Here is a 23694-nt window from a genome sequence, read left to right as displayed (position 1 = left end):
GGCGGGTCAGAGCCCTTCTCCCTCCTACCCTTTTCAAACCAGGACAAGCGAGCCCTTTTTTCAAAGTTTTATAACTCGGAACAAGTTTTATACCTCTGATTAACTTCCAACTTTTTTCAAATAATTTTTCTTTGGGGAGGGACGTACACATAAGAAAGTGTGTGGAAAAACCATTTTTCAGAAAGTTAGATGGGTGGGGCAAATTCACACTTATAATGGAAACTTAAAAACCCTTAGCTATGGAGTCACTATTGTAAATACATACACATGTATTATAGACATGGATATAGACACAGACTCTGAACTTTATACTGTGGGTGTAAATCTTTATAAACAGGAATATTATAAATACAGGACATGCCAGAGATAAGAATGTGATTAGAAATTTCTCTGTGATGACCATACCACTTATAGTCCTGTTAACTTGGACATATATTGCAGTTGATGGGGGGTTGGGGGGGAGGGTTCCTGTTTTGTTCATTGCTTTAAAACTTGCTTATTTATAGGTTGGCTAATCTTGTCTGGTTGGAGAAGTGTTGAATACCATACAAAGATGCCTAGTTTTGGCTATACTGGATGGAAGGATGTTGGAGGTAATATTTTATTGGGTAAGGGAGTGGAGGTGGTGAGTGGTGGAAGGGAGAGGGTGTGGAGAAACTCTACTGATATGTGTTAGTGTATGTATGCTGTAGTTAGATGCAAGAGTGGATAATGATAGCAATGGAAGGAGGTGCAGCAAAAGAGGGTCTCCGTTAATAAGGTAGGGAATAAGGTTAAGGAGTTTAAGGCAGTGGTCTGAAAGGAAAATCTAGAAGGAGTCAGATTTCAGTGTTGGAGCACTCATTGCAATGAGTCACTGAGAGAGCCTGAGAGCTGCCTTTGTTTCACTCGTGTCTGAACGTTGGAGGAGACAACAGACTCCAATTTTTAGTAACTTTTTCTTTTCAGAACTAAAAATTCATGTTCTCCGAACATTTTTCCCACTTAAGGTCTTTCAACAAACTTTAAAAAAAAAATGCTCTCAAGGTAAGAGTGCTAACTTTTTACTTTTTTCTTGTATTTCTGCCTTTTAACTTTTAGTCTTATCTTTTTTCTTTTTTTTTTCTCCCTCTTCTTGGCAAATTTGCTCCAGGCATTGCTGGTGGCCCTGGAATTTGCTACTACTGTACTGGGGTTCATTTCTCCCTGTTGTTTTAGCGGCTCAGGTCATAGAAGGTAAGAAACTCCCCAGATCGCTTATTTAAATTGAGGTTAAGCGTTTCTTTTGAAAGCCACATTCCTAATATGGAAAGTAGTTGTGCATTTCAAATTTCTAATGTATTTGCTGACTGCTGTTCTCAGCTTCACTTGGAGAGGTTGCTGCTAGTTAAGAGCTATAATTGCCATTCATTCTGGAAGGGTGGGGGGCTAAAATACATCAATTGGTCCCCAAAAGTAAGAGAGCATATGATGTGTTCTCTCGACATTATTTGAGAGTGCAATAAGAGAAAAAATAACTTCATTTGTTATATGGTGTATATAAACTACACTTCGATTTACAGAGATGCAGAAGGGTAGTAGGAAGCAGTTAGATGGGTATAGAGCTGTCATTCTGGTGTTAACAGGAGCAAGTGCTAAGTGTGGTGTGATCTCTAAGGCATTATGTGATGCTGCTTCTGGGTGTTATGAATTTGTGCTCCAGAATGCCTGAGCACATTGTGCCTTTCAGATCTCTTCAGTTATTTTTGACTAGCATGCTGAAATGAAAATCTAACCAGTTTACTTTTGTGAATGAAAATCCCCCCCCCCTCATAAATATAATGCATGCTTTGTAACATGGTCAATACCAGTCAATATCTTGCAGTTTGTACAGATGATATAACTTTCTAGCATATTTTAAAAGATACTGTATTGATTTAGAAGTTTACATACTATTGAAGAAAAAGCAAATAGAGATTGAAATGTTAGGTTTACAGCACGGACGATAATATACCTTAAAAAGAGTTTAGCTCCTTCTTCAAATGGAATTAATTGTGGATCTTAATTATGTAGGCAGCACCTAGATTCTATAGTTATGGGAGCATTAAAAAGGTACTGCATAGAAAAATACAGACTGGAGATAGAGATTTGAGTATTCTTCAACCCCCCCCCCCGCTTTTTTTTTTTTCCTTTTCAACTGCGGCATGCTGCCCAATGTGTGGCAATGTCACAGCCAAAACTCCAGCTAGTTATTCCTTTCATTTCACTGGGAGGTATGCCACATGTCAGCAAATGCTAACTGCAAGATTTTTACATATTGGCCAAGTATGTTACATTGCTGGACTACATGTAATTTATGAATGCTACCGTTAGGAACAAGCTATGAGAAAGAGGGGCAAACATTACATGTATTTCATTTTCTGATCGTACAGAGTATGATGCATATACTATTTGGATCAAACTTGCAGCATTGTATGAAGATTTATTTCTCATGTAAAGCTAAATACAGCAATACAATGATGAAAATGTTTATCTTGGACTGGACAGTCAAATGAAGACCTATAGTACATAAAAACACAAGTAGAAACCCACATGTGGCCATAACTATATGGGTCATACATTGATAATACTTCGAATAAGCATGAAGCTCTTGCAAGAGATCGATCTAGCACACAGATCTGCCACCAGAGACAGAGCAGTCAATGATATAAATTACATTCAGTCCTGTAAGATGCTGATTGTCTTCACCTACAACTGACTTGAATGTGAGTTCAGAGTGCTCAGTATCTTGGAGGTTTGAGCCCATAGATCTTTGACTGGTTATCTCATTTTTTTGCACATATATTTTTGTGCAAAACGGAAGGCTGATATAGACCAGTAGTTCAGCAAACTGGAAACTACTCTCCCATTAATGTGTAGAGTATTTTTGCAGGTAATTCAGTAATTATCCGGATAAATGCACATCTTCCCATGTGTGATTTTACTGCTTGTTTCTGAAAGGAGATTAGAGTTCTGTCAATTTTTAAGCTTTCTAACTAGCTGCTACTGCTGACACCATACCTGTGGTCAGTCAACCCAAGAAATATATTGGCCTGACTTTTTTGTTCTCTTCAATATTTCCATTTCCTAAACACTAATAAACGCTAAGCAGATTATGTCTACAAGTCTCTTTCATCATTATTGATTTCCAGGTTTCTCCTAGCCTTTGATTATCTGGGTATTGTTTCCTACTGCTACTTGGCTTCTCCTCTCTCTCCCCTCACCAGGCAGCCGTGGCTTACAGCTACAATTTGGCCCTGTCTCAAGTACTTTATTTTACAAGCTGCTGTGTTATATCTTATTTCTTAGTGGTGATTTGTCACCCTGTAGCTGTAAATGTGTATCTTTTCTTTGCTACAAATTACTCTGTATAAAGCGATTCTGCCCAAGGAGATGAAAGAAGCTAAAGCTTGGAAATATTCGCATTGTCTGTCCATCTATTGGAGGGCACTGAACTTTCAAATGAGTAACGTAGAGCCCAGTGCAGTGGGGCTACCAGTGGTGGTGGGGCGAATGCTACTCCAGCTGAGTAAGGGTGACAGAATAAGCCCCATATAAGTATTCTTGTTAATCAGGGAAGACTTAGTAGATTATGAAAGTCTCCACATATTGTAAGCAAGATATGAAACATTGTTTGGTGGCATCAATAATTGGGAGGATAAATATGTCATCTTTCCATGATACTAGTAATTGGTCAGTCCTGCTACTTGTCTGTCCAGCCAGCCTGTGCCTGGACCTTATGCAGATACACAGGGGAAAGTGTAAGTTGCCTTCCCCATTTGCATGATCCATGGAAGGGCCAAGTAAAGTTGCAGCCTCTGGTCCAGATCCACAAAAAGACTTAAGATCCCAACCTCCCACATTAGGTGCCTAAGTTAAAAATTTAGGAGTCGCTGAGCCTCAAAACCTCCATTTGGCTGCTTTCTAACCCTGTAGGTGCCTAGAATCACTCAGTGCCGATATTTTTTGCTGTAGAAGTCCCCTAGCCTAGATGCTTGTTTCTGCCTCCAGGCATGCACAGTGCTGCCTTAGACAGGAGTCCTGCTGCCTAATTCCCACTGAAGCCACAGTGTGGTCCTCGAACCAGGTACAAATTGGCATTCTCCCAGCTATCTCCCCAGCATGCCTAACTCCACACAAAATCAGGCTTTGAACATGCCTAACTCCAAACAAAATCATTGGGGGACAGCAGCAGCCTCCCATATAGCCTTTAGCCCTGTGTACTCACTCCCCCCGCCCCCCCCCAATAAGGAGAAGGGATTTGAACAGGGGTCTCTCACCTCTCAGGTGAGTGGCCTAACCATTGAACTATAAATAGTCTGATGTGGGCTCTCTGTCTCTGCAGCTGAAGTTGTTCCACTGTGTATAGATAATTAAATTTGCATTGGGCCAAAGAGAGAGTGTGAGTGACTCTATAGTCCAGTTACCTTAGGGTACTGGTCAGGTGACCGGGACAAGGGAAGTCTAGCCTGGTGGTCAGAGCAGTCGTCGGAAACTAAGGACTAGGTTCAGAGCTGGAATCAGTCGTCAAAAGCTGGAGCCAAGGGTTAGACCGGAGGGCAGGAACTGGATACAAGAGCCAGACTAGCATCTGTAGTCAGAAGAAGCTGAGCTGGAGGTCAGGACCTGGGTCGAGCAGTGTATCAGGCAAGGTGGAGTTCAAGGTGGGTGCAGGATAGAGGCAAAGCTGGGGGCAAAGCAGGAGCAGCAGGACCAAGGTAACACAGGAGCAGTCACAGTGGTGGGTATGAGCACTGAGCAGCCAGCAGAACTGCTGCTGCTGGCCCCTGCAGCCACTCAGGTGCTGTGGCTCATCAGACAGCCTGCTGCAGGCCAGCTGTACTGATGAGGTTGCCTGGAGACTAGATCTGCTCCAGAACCTGATTCCTAGTAACACCTTACCTGAGAGGTGGGAAACTCAAGTTCAAATCCCTGCTCATCAGATAGAGAGTGGAACTGAATCAGAATCTCTGCGATTGCAGGTGAGTTCCCTAAGCACTGGGTGAAAGGTAATAAGGGAAGTGACCACCCCCGGCCATTTTGTGTGGAGTCAAGTGTGCAGTGGCACTGTTGCAAGAAACAACACAGGTGCCTGGCTCCAGGAATGGGGTTCCCAGCTGTGGACTCCAGGCTCTGGGTTCCAAGCAGAGTTAGGCTCTTCTCTCTAGCCTGGACCTAGGTGCCTAAATCCCAGTGAGGGGTGGGGCTTAGGGGACACCCTTCTATTGGCTGTCTTAGGTGGCTCCTTGCTTAGCATCCTGGCTTTTTTAGCTCCATTCTTGGGCACCTATCTCTCTCCATACATTATACCGAGAGCCTAGGTATCTAACGCAGGCTTCATAGATTCCACGGGGTGGCAAGGCACCTAAAATTTAGGCACTGCAATGCTAAGAATAAATCCACAAAATGCCTCTGTGGATTTGTGTCTCTGTTCTTTGGGGACTGCAGGAATGACTCCCTTCCCCACCCACCCCCATGCTCCATCCCTGTGCCCTTGTAGGCTTATGTCACCTCAAAGTGGGTGGAGAGAAGATGAGGCTACGCCAGAGGGGGGAGTATGCTATACCCCACAAAGGGGTATAGCAGTGAGTATGCAGCCCATGTGTGCCCAGGAATTCCAGGAAGTATTCTGCCCCGCTAAGCCAGAAAGCCTGCAGTGTTCTTCCTGACATGGTGGCCTGTATCCCCTCATTGTGGACTCTGCTTAAATGGCATAATCAAGTCCCTAATGATCAAGCAACTGTTTTTAACACAACAGCAAATCCAACTGCTCTGTTTTGTTGTCCAGGCAAAATACAGAATTAGTCCCTGTTATATACATTGCATTTCACAATTGCACGGTTTTCCTCGTGACACATTGCCTTATTTTAATTTAGCAACTAGAGCATGTGGTTATAATACCTCCAGAGCTGTTTTCATTGTTCCAGGAGCTAAGGGTCACTCAAAAGTGTTTTTTGACGGGTAGTGTAGATCGTTTCCACTGGATCATAACACAGAGTGTATGCAAGGCAGCTGAGTGTCTGATTAAACTTGGGATATTTGGCAGCTAGTTAAATAGATTAAATTGTTCACCAATTCATGGAAAAAAACCTCACCTCCAGTGAATGATTTATTTGGGGCTAGATTGTGCCACACAGACAAAGCCCTGATGCTCAGAGGCACCCCCTTCTGCATCACTCTGCTTGTTGGTACATGGGTGGTTCAACCATGGCCCTTCCTCCGCTTTGCCCCCGACAGGTGATATGCACCCAAGAGGGAGCAGAGTGGGAGAAATCCCTGCACTCCCCAGAGTGGGCTCATAAGGGGTGGGAAGATCCTTAGCCCTTTCCACTGCACCCTCCCACTGCACACCCTCAAAAGGGGCAGGCAGAATCTGGCCACTGAATGTTATGGAGCCTGTCTAATTGTGGAAACCTTTTAATTACAATAGATGAAAATTGCATCAAATAGTACCTTATTCTGTTTGTACAGAGAGGTGTCAGAGCCTATTAAGGGGAAGTGACAGAGCTGATTTACTTACATTAGTGATTGTCATTTGAACTATTTAGGTGCAGATTGTTAGAATTTCTTCCTCTAGTTGTGATACTGCCTCATGTTTGGCCATTTAATAATTAGGTCCCCTACCTTCTGTTTGATGTCAGTGCATGGCATTGGTTACTAAGGGCCTCATTGTGCAAGGTGCTGAGCACCTTCCACTGCTCTTAAAGTCAATGGGAGTTGAGGGTGCCCGTCATTCTCCAGGACTGTGATGTATTTCCAATTGTGGCATCAGATTTGGAATTGTAGAGTGTGAGTGCTGAAGCTGAGGCGGGGTGAAACTTGGAACGGTGGGAGCCTCTTTGATGATCATCTTGCTCTCATTTCCTTAAAAAGTCCCATTCATTCTTCTAGATGTCAAAATATCTCAACGCTTATTAGTGTGGGCTGCAGTTCTTGACAGCCAGAGCAACGCTGCTGCACGTTTTCATACTTTGTTCCAAAAGAAGGTGGGCTTGTTTAAATTATTTATGTGACTTGCAAACGTGGAACCATATACTGTATCTAAATATTTTAGGTCTGAGTCCTCTTACTTTTAAAGAGCTTTAAAGCTTTCCCATCAACATCTGGGTTCTATTATTAGAAAAGCTACCCAGTGCCGGGCCTGCTGTAAATAATATGCTCAGCAACAGTTCACAGAAAGTAAATATTTGTCTTTTTTCCTTGAATCTGTGTGTACAGAATGGCTGTCATTAGGTTGTTGACACAAACTTTGTGCTTAGTGACCCCTTGGTTCTAATGAAACCGTTCCAAATTATTGACTCACATTGACTGTTGGCCACCTTCCTGGAATTCAGATATGTAGGCAGATTTGTATTTCTACTCACAATGTGCCAATGCAGTGGGTGTAGAAAAGAATGCACGTAAATAGTAATTATATGTGTGGCTCATTATCCACCACTATGGCGATGGCAATGTTGACAGGAATGGTCTGTTCCTTTCAATTCTCTTCCAAGAAAGGAAACAATGACTACAGTAAAGCTTGACTGTACAGAGCACAATGTTTCACAGATAATGCAGATGCCGCTAATCTTGTTACAGCTCCAAAGTGAACATTTGGACATTGTCAAATTGCACTGCAGTCTAAATTAAACAAGTCACTTCATATCTTTAAAATGTGTCTTCAGGGTGTTAGCAGCTGTGCAAGTTCTTAATATACAGTCTGTCCTGATTTCATAGCTGTTAAAATGCCTTCGTTATCAAAACAGAGCCAGTTTACTTAGAGAAAATTGAGGAGGGTAATCTGTATAAATAGTTGAAGGATCTGGTAACACCTGTGGAACAAATTTGCTACCTCAGACTTGTCCTATCATTTGCTGTTCTAAATAGATTAGTGTACCCGGTGCTGCATTTTGTCCAATAGCTCTTCAGGACAATAACTGGCTATTTGGTAACTTGCTCAGCTGAGCAGCTAAAGGTTCCCAAGGCCTCTTGAGGGGAAACAAGTAGGGGTGCAAGTCTCTGTAATTAGTATAGCGGCTGTGTTCATTTCCACTCGCCCCCCCTGTCACCAGAATGGATACACTTCGGATGGAAAGTCATTTTAATGTTCCAAGCTAAATTTCACAATTCTGTAGGTGACATCTTTATATGTGGGCCACTAATGCTGCTTCGGTGAGTTGCTGTGCTGGAATGGATTGAAATCTCCATCACAATGGACTGGCACAGCTGCAGGCCCTGCAACGCAGGAAATGTCATTTAAGCAGCCTGAGTGGTGCAACACCCTTTGAGCGTGCATCTGCTCATGCACTCATGAGTTTGTGAGGGCTCTACGCCTAAGCAAGGGGTCCGTTGTGAGGCGGAGACGCCTCCTGTGTGCCAACACTGACACTTTTACACCACATACCAAAGGACAGCTCCTCGCTGCTCCTACCCGGGATAAATTGGTAGAAACCTGCCTGTTACGGAGGAAAGGGAAGTACAGGCAAAGGCTTTGCAAGAGGTATGAATTTGGCCCAGTGTATTGCAGTGCTCTTCTGGCAAAGCCAGAGGATCTCTTGAGGAGCCAGAATTCATGCAGGAGAAAGGCACTGCCGCCGGCCTGGTGGGCAAAGAAGATAACAGAATAGCACAAGGGAGCATGGGGTCAGGAATCGTGTGTAAATCACAAATGAGGCCAAAAGAGAAACTTCGGATTTGCTTCATGCAGCGACCCACCATTTGAAAGGATTGAATCCATGTTGTCAATAATATGGTCTGGCATGAGGCACAAAACCAAAGACTTTGTACACATTTGTTTTGCCTGAGCTTAATGCAAAATAAGAGAGTGACACTGGTAGACCAGGTACCAGCTCATGCCAAAGCCCCAGGCCTCACTGAACACTTACAAATGCGTAGCTGGAAGAAGAGCTCTGTGTGGCTCAAAAGCTTCTCTTTCTCACCAGCAGAAGTTGGTTCAATAAAAAAATATTACCTCACCCACTTTGTCTCTCTAATATCCTGGGACTGACGCAGCTACAGTTACATTGCACATATGAGGAAGCCAGGCCAATTCCCTTGTGGATTAGTATAGATCAAAGAGATAGCTAAATGTATAAGAGTGTACTTGGTGTTTAAACTCCATGCAAACTAATGGGATGCTGCATGCATTGTTTTCACTTATCTGTATCCTGTTATAATGTAATTGCAAACATTTAATCAGTGCAGGGGACTGGACTAGATGACCTCTCAAGGTCCCTTCGAGTTTTATGATTTACATTGTATATACCCTGTTACTAAATAACCCATCAAATAAGAAAGAAGTTAGAATTTTAACAGGGAAGTGCTAATTCTTGCACATTTCAAAGCAAGAGGGTAATGATTGGAGATGAAAGACTCTAAACGCATTCCTTTCTCCATCCTCAAAGAAATAGCCTGTGTGAGTAGTGACACTGTCAACTTGTTTTCTGTGAGAAAAAGAAGCTAGAAGTATGGATGCAAAGAAAAATTCTTCATCTCTGGACAGTGTGGATTTAACAGAGCAGAATAACTGAATGAGAAGACGGAGATCCCCAGAGTTTTTCTGGGTAGCCCTGAGAGACTTTTGGGAAACTGGCAGAACACTACATCTCTGCTACCATTTGGAATTGTAGACCGTGACTCACCCGTACATATAATTTTACCTGCTTTAACCTCTCAATAACGCTCATTCTTTTTTTTGTTAGCTAATAAACCTTTAGTTAGTTCACTATAGAACTGGATACCAGTGTTGTTGTCTTTGGTGTGAGATCTAGGATGCAAATCGACTTGGGTGAGTGACTGGTCTCTTGGGACTGGGTGTAACCTGGAATATTTTTGTGATTTTTGGTATAAGTGACCATTTATCACATAGCCCAGCTTGCCTGGGTGACCAGATAGACTGGAGTGTCTAAGGGGTCTGTCTGTGATTCCATTATAAGACTGCTGCAGTACTTGGGGAGTTCACATGTCGTACAGGGTTGGTGAAATCTAATTATAGAACATACCATCAGTTTGAGATGTCTGCCCTGCTTTTGACAGTTTGCCCTGAGGTTGGTACTCATGGTTGTGAGCCACTCTGGATAGTGTGACAAAGAGTACCTGAATTAACACCATGAGAAGAAATATATCGTAGCCATCCTAATCGGTAAGCTTGAACAAGTGGGACAGTATAAGTGACTGGCCGGAAAAGGGGGTTGCCAAAAATGCATTGGGTTTGGCACAGGTAATCTCAGAGATCCTTCACCTGTGTTGTGCTCTCTGAGCATATTTAATTGAGTAGTTCTGAGGTCTGCAGTCTATTGGCAAGAGAGTAGCTGTGGCTTCATCAGGACACACAGATGAAGGCAGACAGACACACCAGGATGGATTTAAATGGCAGGTTGCACCTTTGTTAATGTAACACTGAGGACTGGCGCTATAGGCCCAATCCACCTCTCACATAACAGCCATTCAGATATGTGGGGCGACATGGGCTCCCACCATATAACCAATACCTCAGGGTAGACCTTCCTCAGGCTACCCCTAGAACTCAGCTCACTTCTGAATCCTCTTGGCCTCCCACCCCACGAGGGGGTAGAGGGTGCCAAGGGAGTACCTTGGTCTGCAAGGTCTTCAGATCTCCCCTTCTTACAGGAACAGGGTCCACCATTGAAATCTTGGGTCTCATTTATATCTGGGAGCTGGGCCTTTTTAGCCTTTATCTGCACTGGATTCTTGCTGCAAGTTGCAACGCAATGAACTAACGTTCCTGTATATTTGTAGTATTATACTTCCAAGCCATGCCCCTTTCAACTTCACTGTACTTCCACGATGCTGTGAGGAAGGTGAGAAAACCCACCAGATCTCTGCCAGTTGGGTCTAGTGGAAAAAATTCCTTCCAGACGCCCAAATAGGCAATTAGTCAGATCCACAGTGCCCTGAAAAAACCCAGCTCCTACACTAAAACTACAATGAGGAGGGGGCAGGGGAGCTAAAGAGAATAGGAGGTCCCTAAAGTGTGGGAAAAGGTTTAAATTAATGGGAGAGTGAAAGGCAGGGGGCGGGAATCAATCCTTGTTTGCTCCCAGCTGGCCAGTGGGAGCCAGAGAGCCAGAGAAGGAGGGGCCCAGGCTGGGCATCTTCAGGCAGGCTCTCTCCTCCTCACCTCTGGGCAGCTGTTCAACTCTGCTGCCCTCCCAGCCCTACCCCGCCCCATAAAGCAAGGAAGCATTCTTCACCTTGTGAGCGCCAAGGAGCAGTAATGAGTGGGCTTCTGAGTGAGGATCATGCTAAATACGATGGCAGCCAGAGAAGCCCACATAGACTCCACCACTGAAACCATTGAAATGGAATTTTAGTGAGGCTAGAATCTTTGGAAAGAGAGAGAGGCACTTTTCCCATCTTCTTATAATTCTGTGGTATGGTCAATTCTACCTAAAATATAGTCAGCTTGGATAAAAATTAGTCAGCAGGTCCAAAATCCTTTGACTAGGATGTGAGTCATTTGCACTTTATTTATTTATTCGTTTTCTTGCAGCATAAAACATTTTAATACAACTTTTCCTGTGTTCTTGGCAGAGTTCACAGGAAGACCTTTATCTTGTGAGCTTTTTCTGGCTGCATTAGAACAAAAAAAGTCCCTGGCTGTGCATTACTCTAATCCAGGCTGTTTAATACCAAGTTTGTGTTTTGGTCCCTGGTTCAGTGTTTACTAAAATGTGTATTGTAACACATTTGTAAATATATTGTAACACGTCAAAGACTCCTCCAATAGACATTGATGCCCGTTGATGTAGAGCATGCTAACGTATGGTTTAAGTTGCGTCTTTTCACATATTAGTGTATACATCTCCATGAGATTTAAAAACTCGTTTAATTAAGACATTGGCATACACAGCTTTAAAAAAGAGTGTTCTAATCTCTGTAGTCTGTATGTTTGGAGTCCAGATCCTCAACAGTATGATTTCAATGGGGTTTAGGTGCCTAAATACCTTTATTGATCTGGGCCAGGATGACTATTCAAGAATTTTTTTTTTTTTTAAATTCAAAGCAGCATACCTCTTCCTGCCATAAACATTCTGGAAGCAAAATATTCATGTTTTGATTCAGTTTACATAGTAAGGCTTTACTTTTTATATCTAGCTACATAACTATAACATAGAAAAAGTAAGACAAAATAACCCACTTAAATTCTGACTCACATTCAATGGAACTTCAGCAAATTCACAGTTAAAGGATTTGTTTTCTCCACCCACTGTTTGCAGCATTAGTATTGCCAAATGCTTGTACTAGTTTTCTCCAGCTCTCCAGGCTCGTCAAGTATACTATGGAGGACTGAGCAGGGGACACAAGTTCCTGCCAAGTGCTCCAGGGCCTGTAGGCTTTTTGGGGAGAGGGATAGCTCAGTGGTTTGACATTGGCCTGCTAAACCCAGGGTTGCGAGTTCAATCCTTGAGGGGGTCATTTAAGGATCTGGGGCAACTATGGGGGATTGGTCCTGCTTTGAGCAGGGGGTTGGATTAGATGACCTCCTGAGGTCCCTTCCAACCCTGATATTCTATGATTCTAAGATATATTCAGCAATGCTAAATTCTAATAATTTCCAAGAGGATTCTTACAAATCACTCAATGCTTTAATATGAGAGTAGGGAAAACCAACTCAGTAATGGACAAATACTGAGCAAGTGTATATTTGTGACTCAAAAAGCAATCTTTGGCCTATTAAAGCAATTGACAGAATCCCTTAAAGTGAAATCAGGTTAAATGTTTTAAAATACTTAACAAATTTTATTTTAAAAATTATTAATTCCTTGCAAGTGCCTTAGTGATCCTTGTCCATTGGCTGTGTTTGTTGGTCTGGAAAAGTCACTGATTTCTTAAAAGAGAGAATCAACAAACAGTATTCATCCTCAGAGAAATTAATCACAGAGGGCCATCTATTATGCTGTAAGTATAAAATCACACTGAATATCTGGGAGCAGGAAATTCCATGACCCACAGACTTTCCTTCAGCTTCCCCTGTCAGGAGGTGATCTCCTTAATCCTCATGCAGAGTTGATAAGAATCATACTGCTGCTCTACTGGGGACCCAGATCATCCAAACCCAGGTAGGGAACAGTAAGAATATCCTTTTAAGGGTCTTATAGTGGAATTGTTGCATCCCTGGTAACTTCCTATGCTGGAATGTGGAAAAGTCAGAGAGATTACTTAAAACAAATTGGAGGAAAAACAGAGTTCTGATTAAGGATGAATGGATTCGTTTTGCGTACTTTTTGAAGGGCTCACACAGCATGGGTATCAAAGTTTGACTCTGACACAAAATCCAGTATTATTTGGTTCCCATTCTGGCAGAGCTACCTGTGGGGGGGATGTGCAAAAGAGGCAGTTTGCCCTGTCTCCATGGTAATTATTTTGGAAGGGCATGGGGGGGAAGGATTGAAAAGGGAGAAGAAAGAGGGTACATATGCATGGCTGTTAAGGGAATGTCTGTCATTAGATGAATTTTGAATTACAATCTGATAACTGCAAAACTTGGGCTCAGCCTCGTCTCCGGAGCTAATGAAGTGCCTTCCATTCAGTCAGCAGGCTCTCTGAGTTTGAAAAGTGCAATGTACATGAGATACTTCAGATGGTTCATTCTGGCCTTTGAAGATAAGGGCTGTGAATTGTCCCTGGGATCAGTTAGGCAATCAGTGCAGAGGATGGAATATTGGCGTTATATTGCTCCTGTCTGTTCATTCTGCATAGCTGGCAGGCTGACACACATTGGAGTTGCAGGAAAATACCCTGGGGCCTTGTACGGTTAACGCTCCACTGCCTGTTGGCTGGATAGGAAGTACTTAATCAGATTCAGCCATGTAATCACCTTCTTACCAGCAGCTTTATCCTTAGAAAAAAGAAAAGGAGTACTTGTGGCACCTTAGACACTAACCAATTTATTTGAGCATAAGCTTTCGTGAGCTACAGCTCACTTCATCGGATGCATACTGTGGAAAATACAGAAGATGTTTTTATACACACAGCCCATGAAAAAATGGGTGTTTATCACTACAAAAGGTTTTCTCTCTCCCCACCCCACCCTCCTGCTGGTAATAGCTTATCTAAAGTGATCACTCTCCTTACAATGTGTATGATAATCAAGGTGGGCCATTTCCAGCACAAATCCAGGGTTTAACAAGAATGTCTGAGGAAGGGGAGGGGGTGGGGGGGAGGAGGAGGAATAAACAAGGGGAAATAGGTTACTTTTTATAATGAATCAACCATTCCCAGTCTCTATTCAAGCCTAAGTTAATTGTATCCAATTTGCAAATTAATTCCAATTCAGCAGTCTCTTGTTGGAGTCTGTTTTCAAAGTTTTTTTGTTGAAGGATAGTCACTTTGAGATCAGAAATCGAGTGACCAGAGAGATTGAAGTGTTCTCCGACTGGTTTATGAATGTTATAATTCTTGTCTGTGTGTATAAAAACATCTTCTGTATTTTCCACAGTATGCATCTGATGAAGTGAGCTATAGCTCACGAAAGCTTATGCTCAAATAAATTGGTTAGTCTCTAAGGTGCCACAAGTACTCCTTTTCTTTTTGCGAATACAGACTAACACAGCTGTTACTCTGAAATTTATCCTTGGAGTTCTCTTTTTCTGGACAGGTTTGTAAACACGTGATCCAGCTCATTTTACGCCATACCCCTATGCTGCCTTTTCACATACATACACACAGAATGGGAGAATGTACTTGTCAAAACCCATTGCCCTCTTGATTCAGTTTTACCACATCCTTCCCCTGGAACTGCAGACTCAGACATTGCAGAACTGGCAAGGGATTGGATATCACATCTACATTTAGGATGGAATGCCACAGAAAATGAAGATAAACCCCTGTAGATCCCAGGCCATATACTGGTGTATCAGCTGCTGCCACCCATTCCCCAGCCTCCCACTCCCAAAGCATTGGCAACATAGTTCCAGGGTTTTCTGCATTTGGCTTCTCCTCTCCATTCAATTCACTCTTGATAGGATCACAGAGTGGTAGGTAATGGTGCTCAGAGTAGCACTAATTTACAGTCTTATTTTGGCATAGTTTACAGTGAATTGCAAGATACTTATGTTCCAGAAGTAGAACATTTCCCGATTTTTTTTCTTTGCTCTTTTGCCAAGCCAAATACCTCCCTCTGCTGCATTAGTGGCTCTGATGGGTAAATTCTGCAGAGGGGCCAGTGGTGCCATGGGGTCACCTGTGGATAGCCTATGCCCACCACATTTTACGACCATATTACTCTTGGCACACCAACTAATGTAAGGAGAACAGAACACACTTAGAACTCAGTTTCTTTTTCTTTGCCAGCTATGTGTATGTTAATGAAACTCAGGAGGAAAGAACCCAGTCGAATTTGTCAACAACTCCAAGCAATGCTTCAAACATCTTTGTATGCGGTGGCTGTGTTGTGATAGTTTTCTGAAGAGCTGCAGCTGTAGTTTGCTGCAAAAACTATTCCAGAACCATGGTTTGTCTAGCTGTTCTGGTGTGACTCATTTCTGGTGATGTAATTCTGATAATTTCAAATGACTGAACCCAGATTCAATGGAGGTCTTGTTCCACAAACGGAAAGTATCCCCATAAAATTGAGAAGAGTCTTAGCAAACTATAAACACCACGTGGCTGGACTATTTTTTTTCTTTTTTTCTCTAATAATGACAAACTAAGTACCTGGCCTGCCTCGTAGAGAGATGTTTGTGCAAGACTATAATTGAAAGAGGTTTCCTCATAAGCGACAGTATAATGAATATAGGATTTTTGAGATGTGCCCTGGAAGCAGGGGTTGAGAACACACTGTAGCTGTGTCCAACAGTTCACCGCAGATGCTCTCTAGTTTGTTTTTAATAAATGTTTTATTCATTTCTCACTCACTGCTTTGTTGTTTAATGAACCTCAAGATTATTAATCTCCTGTGCAGGAAATCGTGGGGTGAGACGTTGGTGAGTCCCTGATATTTAAAAACAAAAGCCTCACAAAGTTCTGATGCCCTAATCCAAGCCCCTTGGTTACTTCTTCGTCTCAGATTTGATAAATGTTGCTAGGTACAATTGAGGTTTTCAAAATCAAGAAAAGGAAGTATAAGGGAAGTTGCCTTGTGATTATTCCAAATTATAATTGCTTACGATGCAGCGTTTGGGGGAAAAAAAAGCCAGTTAAAACAGTTCAAGAATAATGGAAAAAGGAATTAATAGTAGGGATGGGCCAAGAATACCATTTTTGGATTTGACTGGGTAACTGTAGGTTTCAATGCCACCGCATACTTAATAGATTTTATATTACTGGCGTAGGAGTGCCCTGCATCCAGGGCCAGATAGCAGATGACAGACTGCATTAGGAGGAAATGGATGGGAGAAATCTGGGCTTTGGAAGTGTGTAGTGGGAAAGACCTGGTGGGAAGACTTTGGGGCTAGGCTGGGGTTGCAAGAGGCAGGCCCTAGCAGGTGGTTGTGGGTGGGGAATTTGGGGGTTGGAGTGGAAGGGGTAGGCTGGGCAGCAGCAAGGATGCATCCCAGGTGTGTCTGCCTAGGTAGGCAGGCCAGGTCTACTGTATTCCTCTCTTCCTGCCACACACACAGCCCTCTGCTGGGCTGATGATGGTGGGGTGCCAGAACAGTAGTTCTTGGCATTAACAATCATTGGGATACGTGAGGCAGTTCACACTTCTCAGAGGCATTGTTTCAGGCTGTCAGCAGATTCAGGATGAGGTTGTTGCATAAGTCAGGTCAGGTTGTCAAACTTTTCTTGGGGGACTAGATGCTATCTGAGATTCTGCCATAATCACAGGACTCCAGGAGCTGTGGCCCTGGCTATAATATGGCAGCTACCTCTGAAGTAGAAAGCAACAGGAGGTGGTGGGCCAAAAAAGGCCCAGAATTTGTAACATGCAGAATAATGACCAACTATTGTACAGTAAAGCCAGTTCCTGCTCTTCCCCAAAATGCCATGTGATATTGTATACAAACTGCCATCTGGTCTACTCTGTGTGGGCAAAGTGTCATCTCAAAGACAGACAGACACACACACACACACATATCCACCTGGAACTCAGTTTGTCAAAGGATGAGAGGTCAAATCAACACTACCGTCTAACTACTCCAAACCTAACGATCATAGACCACAAGATATGTACTGTTTCAGAGTAGCAGCCGTGTTAGTCTGTATCCGCAAAAAGAAAAGGAGGACTTGTGGCACCTTAGAGACTAACAAATTTATTTGAGCATAAGCTTGTGTGAGCTGCAGCTCACTTCATCGGATGCATACCGTGGAAAATACAGTGGGGAGATTTATATACACAGAGAACATGAAACAAAGGGTGTTACCATACACACTGTAACGAGAGTGATCAGGTAAGGTGAGCTATTACCAGCAGGAGAGTGGAGGGGAAACCTTTTGTAGTGGTAGTCAAGGTGGGCCATTTCCAGCAGTTGACAAGAACTTCTGAGGAACAGTGTGGGGGCAGTGGGGGAGGAATAAACATGGGGAAATAGTTTTACTTTGTGGAATGACCCATCCACTCCCAGTCTTTATTCAAGCCTAAGTTAATTGTATCCAGTTTGCAAATTAATTCCAATTCAGCAGTCTCTCGTTGGAATCTGTTTTTGAAGTTTTTTGGTTGAAGAATTGCCACTTTTAGGTCTATAATCGAGTGACCAAAGAGATTGAAGTGTTCTCCGACTGGTTTTTGAATGTTATAATTCTTGACGTCTGATTTGTGTCCATTTATTCTTTTACGTAGAGACTGTCCAGTTTGGCCAATGTAGATGGCAGAGGGGCATTGCTGGCACAATTGCCTGACCAGGGGTATTCTATCTGCTACCCAAGATCCATAAACCTGGAAATCCTGGACGCCCTATCATCTCAGGCATTGGCACCCTGACAGCAGGATTGTCTGGCTATGTAGAATCCCTCCTCAGGCCCTACGCTACCAGCACTCCCAGCTATCTTCGAGACACCACTGACTTCCTGAGGAAACTATAATCCATCGGTGATCTTCCTGAAAACACCATCCTAGCCCCTATGGATGTAGAAGCCCCTCTACACCAACATTCCACACAAAGATGGACTACAAGCCGTCAGGAACAATATCTCCGATAATGTCACGGTAAACCTGGTGGCTGAACTTTGTGACTTTCTCCTCACCCATAACTATTTCACATTTGGGGACAATGTATACCTTCAAATCAGTGGCACTGCTATGGGTACCTGCATGGCCCCACAGTATGCCAACATTTTTATGGCTGACTTAGAACAACGCTTCCTCAGCTCTCGTCCCCTAATGCCCCTACTCTACTTGCGCTACATTGATGACATCTTCATCATCAACTGGACCCATGGAAAAGAAGCCCTTGAGGAATTCCACCATGATTTCAACAATTTCCATCCCACCATCAACCTCCGCATGGACCAGTCCACACGAGAGATCCACTTCCTGGACACTAAGGCGCTAATAAGCGATGGTCACATAAACACCACCCTATACCGGAAACCTACTGACCGCTATGCCTACCTACATGCCTCCAGCTTTCATCCAGACCACACCACACGATCCATTGTCTACATCCAAGCTCTACGATACAGCCGCATTTGCTCCAACCCCTCAGACAGAGACAAACACCTACAAGATCTCTATCAAGCATTCTTACAACTACAGTACCCATCTCCTGAAGTGAAGAAACAGATTGACAGAGCCAGAAGAGTACCCAGAAGTTACCTACTACAGGACAGGCCCAACAAAGAAAATAACAGAACGCCACTAGCCATCACCTTCAGCCCCCAACTAAAACCTCTCCAACGCATTATCAAGGATCTACAACCTATCCTGAAGGACGACCCATCACTCTCACAGATCCTTGGAGACAGGCCAGTCCTTGCTTACAGACAGCCCTCCAACCTGAAGCAAATACTCACCAGCAACCACACAACAGAACCACTAACCCAGGAACCTATCGTTGCAACAAAGCCCGTTGCCAACTGTGTCCACATATCTATTCATAGGGCCTAATCATAGGGCCTAATCACATCAGCCACATTGTCAGAGGCTCATTCACTTGCACATCTACCAATGTGATATATGCCATCGTGTGCCAGCAATGCCCCTCTGCCATGTACATTGGCCAAACTAGACAGTCTCTATGTAAAAGAATAAATGGACACAAATCAGACGTCAAGAATTATAACATTCAAAAAACAGTCGGAGAACACTTCAATCTCTTTGGTCACTCAATTACAGACCTAAAAGTGGCAATTCTTCAACCAAAAAACTTCAAAAACAGACTCCAACGAGAGACTGCTGAATTGGAATTAATTTGCAAACTGGATACAATTAACTTAGGCTTGAATAAAGACTGGGAGTGGATGGGTCATTCCACAAAGTAAAACTATTTCCCCATGTTTATTCCCCGCCCCCCCCGCACTGTTCCTCAGACGTTCTTGTCAACTGCTGGAAATGGCCCACCTTGATTATCACTACAAAAGGGTTCCCCTTCCCCCACCCCTCTCCTGCTGGTAATAGCTCACCTTACCTGATCACTCTCATTACAGTGTGTATGGTAACACCCATTGGTTCATGTTCTTTGTGTATATAAATCTCCGCACTGTATTTTCCACTAAATGCATCCGATGAAGTGAGCTGTAGCTCACGGAAGCTTATGCTCAAATAAATTTGTTAGTCTCTAAGGTGCCACAAGTCCTCCTTTTCTTTTTGAAGATATGTACTGTCTTCTTCAACAACTTTCTTATACCCTGCTATTGAGCCTGAACGTGTGAGGTGATGAGTCATCCCTGAACTAGAGCCTGATTAAGCCACATGTGGTGATGACTCATTCCTGTGGTATGCTCCAGCCAATCCACAAGCCAGGAGCTAGTCTGGTGACTTCAGGGCTGGTATATAAGCTTCACAGGAAGAACTGCAGCTTAGACTGCACAATGTCACTTCATGGCTTAGAACTCTCCCTGCCCTAATAGCGATGACAGACTATACAGGCTTTAGTCTGCTCTAGCCTTGTTGCCAGTCCTGCTCTGTGCCCGGCCCTTGCACCAGACCAGCTCCCAGCCCTATGCTTGCCGCCTTCTGACCTTGCTTTTGACTCCTGATTCTGGCTTTGACCTCTGGTTCCTGGCCTACCTACCACTGCACAAACTATTAGATCTGACCATCCACACATTGGTTTCTGATAGTGCAGGCCCAAGCATAAGACCATAGTTACTCAGTCAGCCACCAGCCACTTACCCTGGGTAAAATATACCTCTGTTTAAAAACTGCCTGTACTGATGCTGAATATAGATATTCAGAAGCATTCTTGGGTGATGTTCAGTGTTCTCCTAGGCATGACAATAGCCAGAAAGCTCTTCTGGCAATAGGGGCTGAGCTCCGGGACAGACTGAAAGCTGGGCTTTTGGATGCATGGAATTCTTTTGTGTTTCTAAGTAACTGCAAATGTTAACAGCTGAAAACAGTTTAAACAACCTAGTCTCGGCAGCTGGGACGTGGGGATGGCTAGTGAACTGCTCTGTGACATCATCACCTGCATTTCTATTTTAGGAAAGCTGTGTTAAATTGTTCCACCAGTGGAGTGAGTCCAATGAACTAACAGGCTTGTGCGATTCTTAGGGCCTCATCCCACAAGCCGTTACTCATGGCAGTAATCTTATTGACATCAGTGGAGCTATTTGCTTGAGTAAAGACAACTTGCATGAGTAAGATTTTCCAGGATTGGGCCTTTAATTTCTATGGTAGCACAAGTCCCCAGATAGAATACAGGACTTCTGTTGAAACAGGTTCATTTTTATCATTGTAGGAACTTGGTGCAGAAGGTTACCCGATCTAGCCCCAGTGGTGAGCCGGAGCCAGTTCACACCGGTTCGTGCGAACTGGTTGTTAAATTTTGAAGCCAATTTAGAACCGGTTGTTAAAGGGGTGGGCAAACTCCGGCTCGCGGGCCACATCCGGCCCATGGGACCGTCCTGTCCGTCCCACCTGAGCTCTCGGCTGGGGAGGCTCCCCTGTGAATTTTTACTCACCAGGCAGCACTTGGGCGGTGGGTCCTTCAGTGCCGCTGAAGACCCAGAGTGACTGAAGGAACCGGTTCTTCAGCTTCTGGCAGCTCATCACTGTCTAGCCCCATACCAAAACCTTGAGTCATCGATGTTACGCTTTTGTCTGCATCAACAGTTGCTTCATGCACAGAGGAAGGTTGTATGTTCAGTGCTAGACTGTACCCAGCCTTACGTCAGTGTGCAAATGGAGCAAGGACTAAATACAATCTGGACCTTGTGCTCCTCTGAGTGAAGGGCTCTGTCACCACTGTCTTCTGAGGTGGGCTGGGGCCATGGTCCAGTCCCCCTCCTCACCTATCTACAGAGCTAGCTCTGTGTAGTGGGAAGGACACATTGCACCTGTCAAGACACAGGGCCTGCGTCCCAGCCAGGCTCCAAGCAACCTGGACAAGCGCAGCTGGCCTCAGGTAGGCTGCCTGATTGGTCACACCACCTGACTGGTGGGAAGAGTCAGCAGAACGGCTGTTAAGCATTAGCACCACCACTACTTCGGTGGCTGCTCCAAGCGTTTATCCATGGCTGTGACAGGGCCTACTTGTGCTGGTCCTGCTCCCGCCTTCTTCATCCAGGTAACATGGATCTGACCCACGGCGCTGGCTCCTGATCTCTGACTTTGGCTCGGACCCTTGGCTTTGGCACCCGGGGTCTGACTCCAGCTCTGGCCTTGGGCTCTGATTCCTGACTACTGACTCAGATTCTAACCACGAAGCCAGACATCTGCTCTGATCATTAGGCCTGACTCCTCCTGTAACCATGAGGAAAGTGTGGCACAAGGTCAGTGCTCCCCTTCGCTCCATGTAACTCCAGAAAGTTGTGGGTCTGCTTCAAGCACAATACTCTGGGAGCTCCTGCTGGGCTGGTGTGGCGGTGTACCACCCTTAGTGCAGCATTGTGACTTAAAGATAAAATATACCCCTTATTATTTGTATTACCGTAGTGCCTAGGCATTCCATTGATAGCCCAGGACCCCACTGTGCTAGGTGCTGTACAAATGCAGAACAAAAAGATGGTCCTTGCCTCCAACGTGCTTGCAGTCTGAGATGAGATTACAGATGGATGAGACAGACCAATGGGCAAGTACAAGGAAACAGTGAGACAGCATTGCTCAGCATGACAGGCAGTGGGCTCAGCACCAGCAGCCTAACCATTGTCAAGCTTTTTGTAGGCATTACAGCAAAGGAGAGCTTTGGAATTGACTGTCAGGGGCCTTGAAAGTGATAGAGAAGCAGGAGCTAGTAGAGGGATTCCAAGAGCGGGGTGACATGGTCAAGTGATAGGCTTGTAAAATGATCTTTGCAGCATTCTGAATGAAGTGCACAGGGCCAGAGTTCATTCGTCAAGGCCGGAGAGAAGGATGTTGCAGTAATCAAGATGTGAGATGATGAGGGGAGAGTTTAGCTGTGTGGATGGTAGGAAACATCGTATCATAGAGATGTGATGCAGAAAGAATCGGCAAGATTTAGGCCACGTCTACACTACAGAATTTTGTTGACAAAAGTTATGCCATTTTACTTAAAGCGCTGTTGCATGTCCACACTATGCTCTTTGTGTTGGCAGGGCACATCCACGCGAGCAGCTCCTGCATCGACACTGAGATTAGTGCACTGTGGGTAGCTATCCCACTGTGCAACTGGCTTCAGGGTGCTTTGGGAAGGGTTTGCAATGCCTCATTGGCGGGAACAGCGTCACATGATGCAGGTTTTTCAGTCCCATATTTCCTACTAGATTGCCAGCCGCTTTTCAACTGAAGTGTAAGGGGGGGTGGGAGAGGACAGGAGAGTGTGTGATAGGGAGTGTGTGTATGTGGGAGAGACAGAAACAGTCTGTGTTTGGGGGGAGTGCGTGAGAGATTGTGTGTGGGCGCAGTGTTTTCCCCAGGAATTGAAATTGGAGGGGGGGTGTTCACATTTACAGGGGGGGGGGCGGGTCAGGGCCAATGAGAGGGGAGAGCATGGGAGTGAAGGTGGGCTGTATGGCACCATAGTAAAAACTGAAAAATGTTTCATGACCATTTTATTAGATTTTAAAATCATCACACAAATTAAAGTTGGCTACTCAAGTCTTCTATGAAGCACTACATCTACATCCTTCTTGGTTTCTTGTTATAATTTTGCACAACTCTGTTAATGAACTTCTTGAATGCAATGCATTCATCTTTGGTGGCTTCTCCTGTGTCCGGTACTTCCATTCCTTCAACTGATATGCTCATTAGTTCATTCACATGATCAGGAAGAAGGCGACTTCTTTCAAAACACAAAATTCTATTCATTTATGAAAAAGAATGCTCAACTGTAGCTGTTGTGACTGAGAGTAGCAAGAGGTGAATTTCTACTTCTTTCATCCCAGGAAACATAGCACAAAGATCGGGTTGAGCCACTAGTGATGATAAAAAAGAAGTTGAAGTCAAATCTTCATTCATTCGTCGTATGATATTCCACTCTGTGTTCAAATTCTCTGTTGTGTCCTGAGCACATGGCAGTCCCACTGCTGGTAGTGCCTCACTCCACTCAACTGTCAGTATTTTATAAGACAGGGATCTGTAAAAGCTGTGTAGAGGTTGAGTAGAATCTAGAAGTTGCTGTTGTAGATTTTTAAGAATCAAGCTTGTGTACTTTTTCAGTTGTCTTAACAAACACTTCTTGTCCTCTTCACTTA

At 44.0% G+C, this 23694-nt stretch overlaps 1 protein-coding gene across 1 annotated transcript in view; it reads left to right on the top strand.

Annotated features, from left to right (window-relative positions):
* Positions 1–716: 716 nt before the first annotated feature.
* Positions 717–23694, top strand: part of COL15A1 (collagen type XV alpha 1 chain) — a 282083-nt gene continuing 259105 nt past the window's right edge. Inside the window, exons 1-3 of the mRNA XM_073332560.2 lie at positions 717–760; positions 990–1026; positions 1133–1215. Of these exons, the coding sequence (XP_073188661.2) occupies positions 1016–1026; positions 1133–1215 (94 nt within the window). The 5' untranslated portion in view covers positions 717–760; positions 990–1015. The remainder of the gene's footprint in view (positions 761–989; positions 1027–1132; positions 1216–23694) is intronic.

The sequence above is a fragment of the Lepidochelys kempii genome, chromosome 2 (genome assembly GCF_965140285.1).
Source record: "Lepidochelys kempii isolate rLepKem1 chromosome 2, rLepKem1.hap1, whole genome shotgun sequence".
In the NCBI taxonomy this organism is placed as follows: domain Eukaryota; kingdom Metazoa; phylum Chordata; order Testudines; family Cheloniidae; genus Lepidochelys; species Lepidochelys kempii.
Note: the sequence above shows the minus strand (reverse complement) of the source record. Positions and strands in the feature narration are given on the sequence as shown.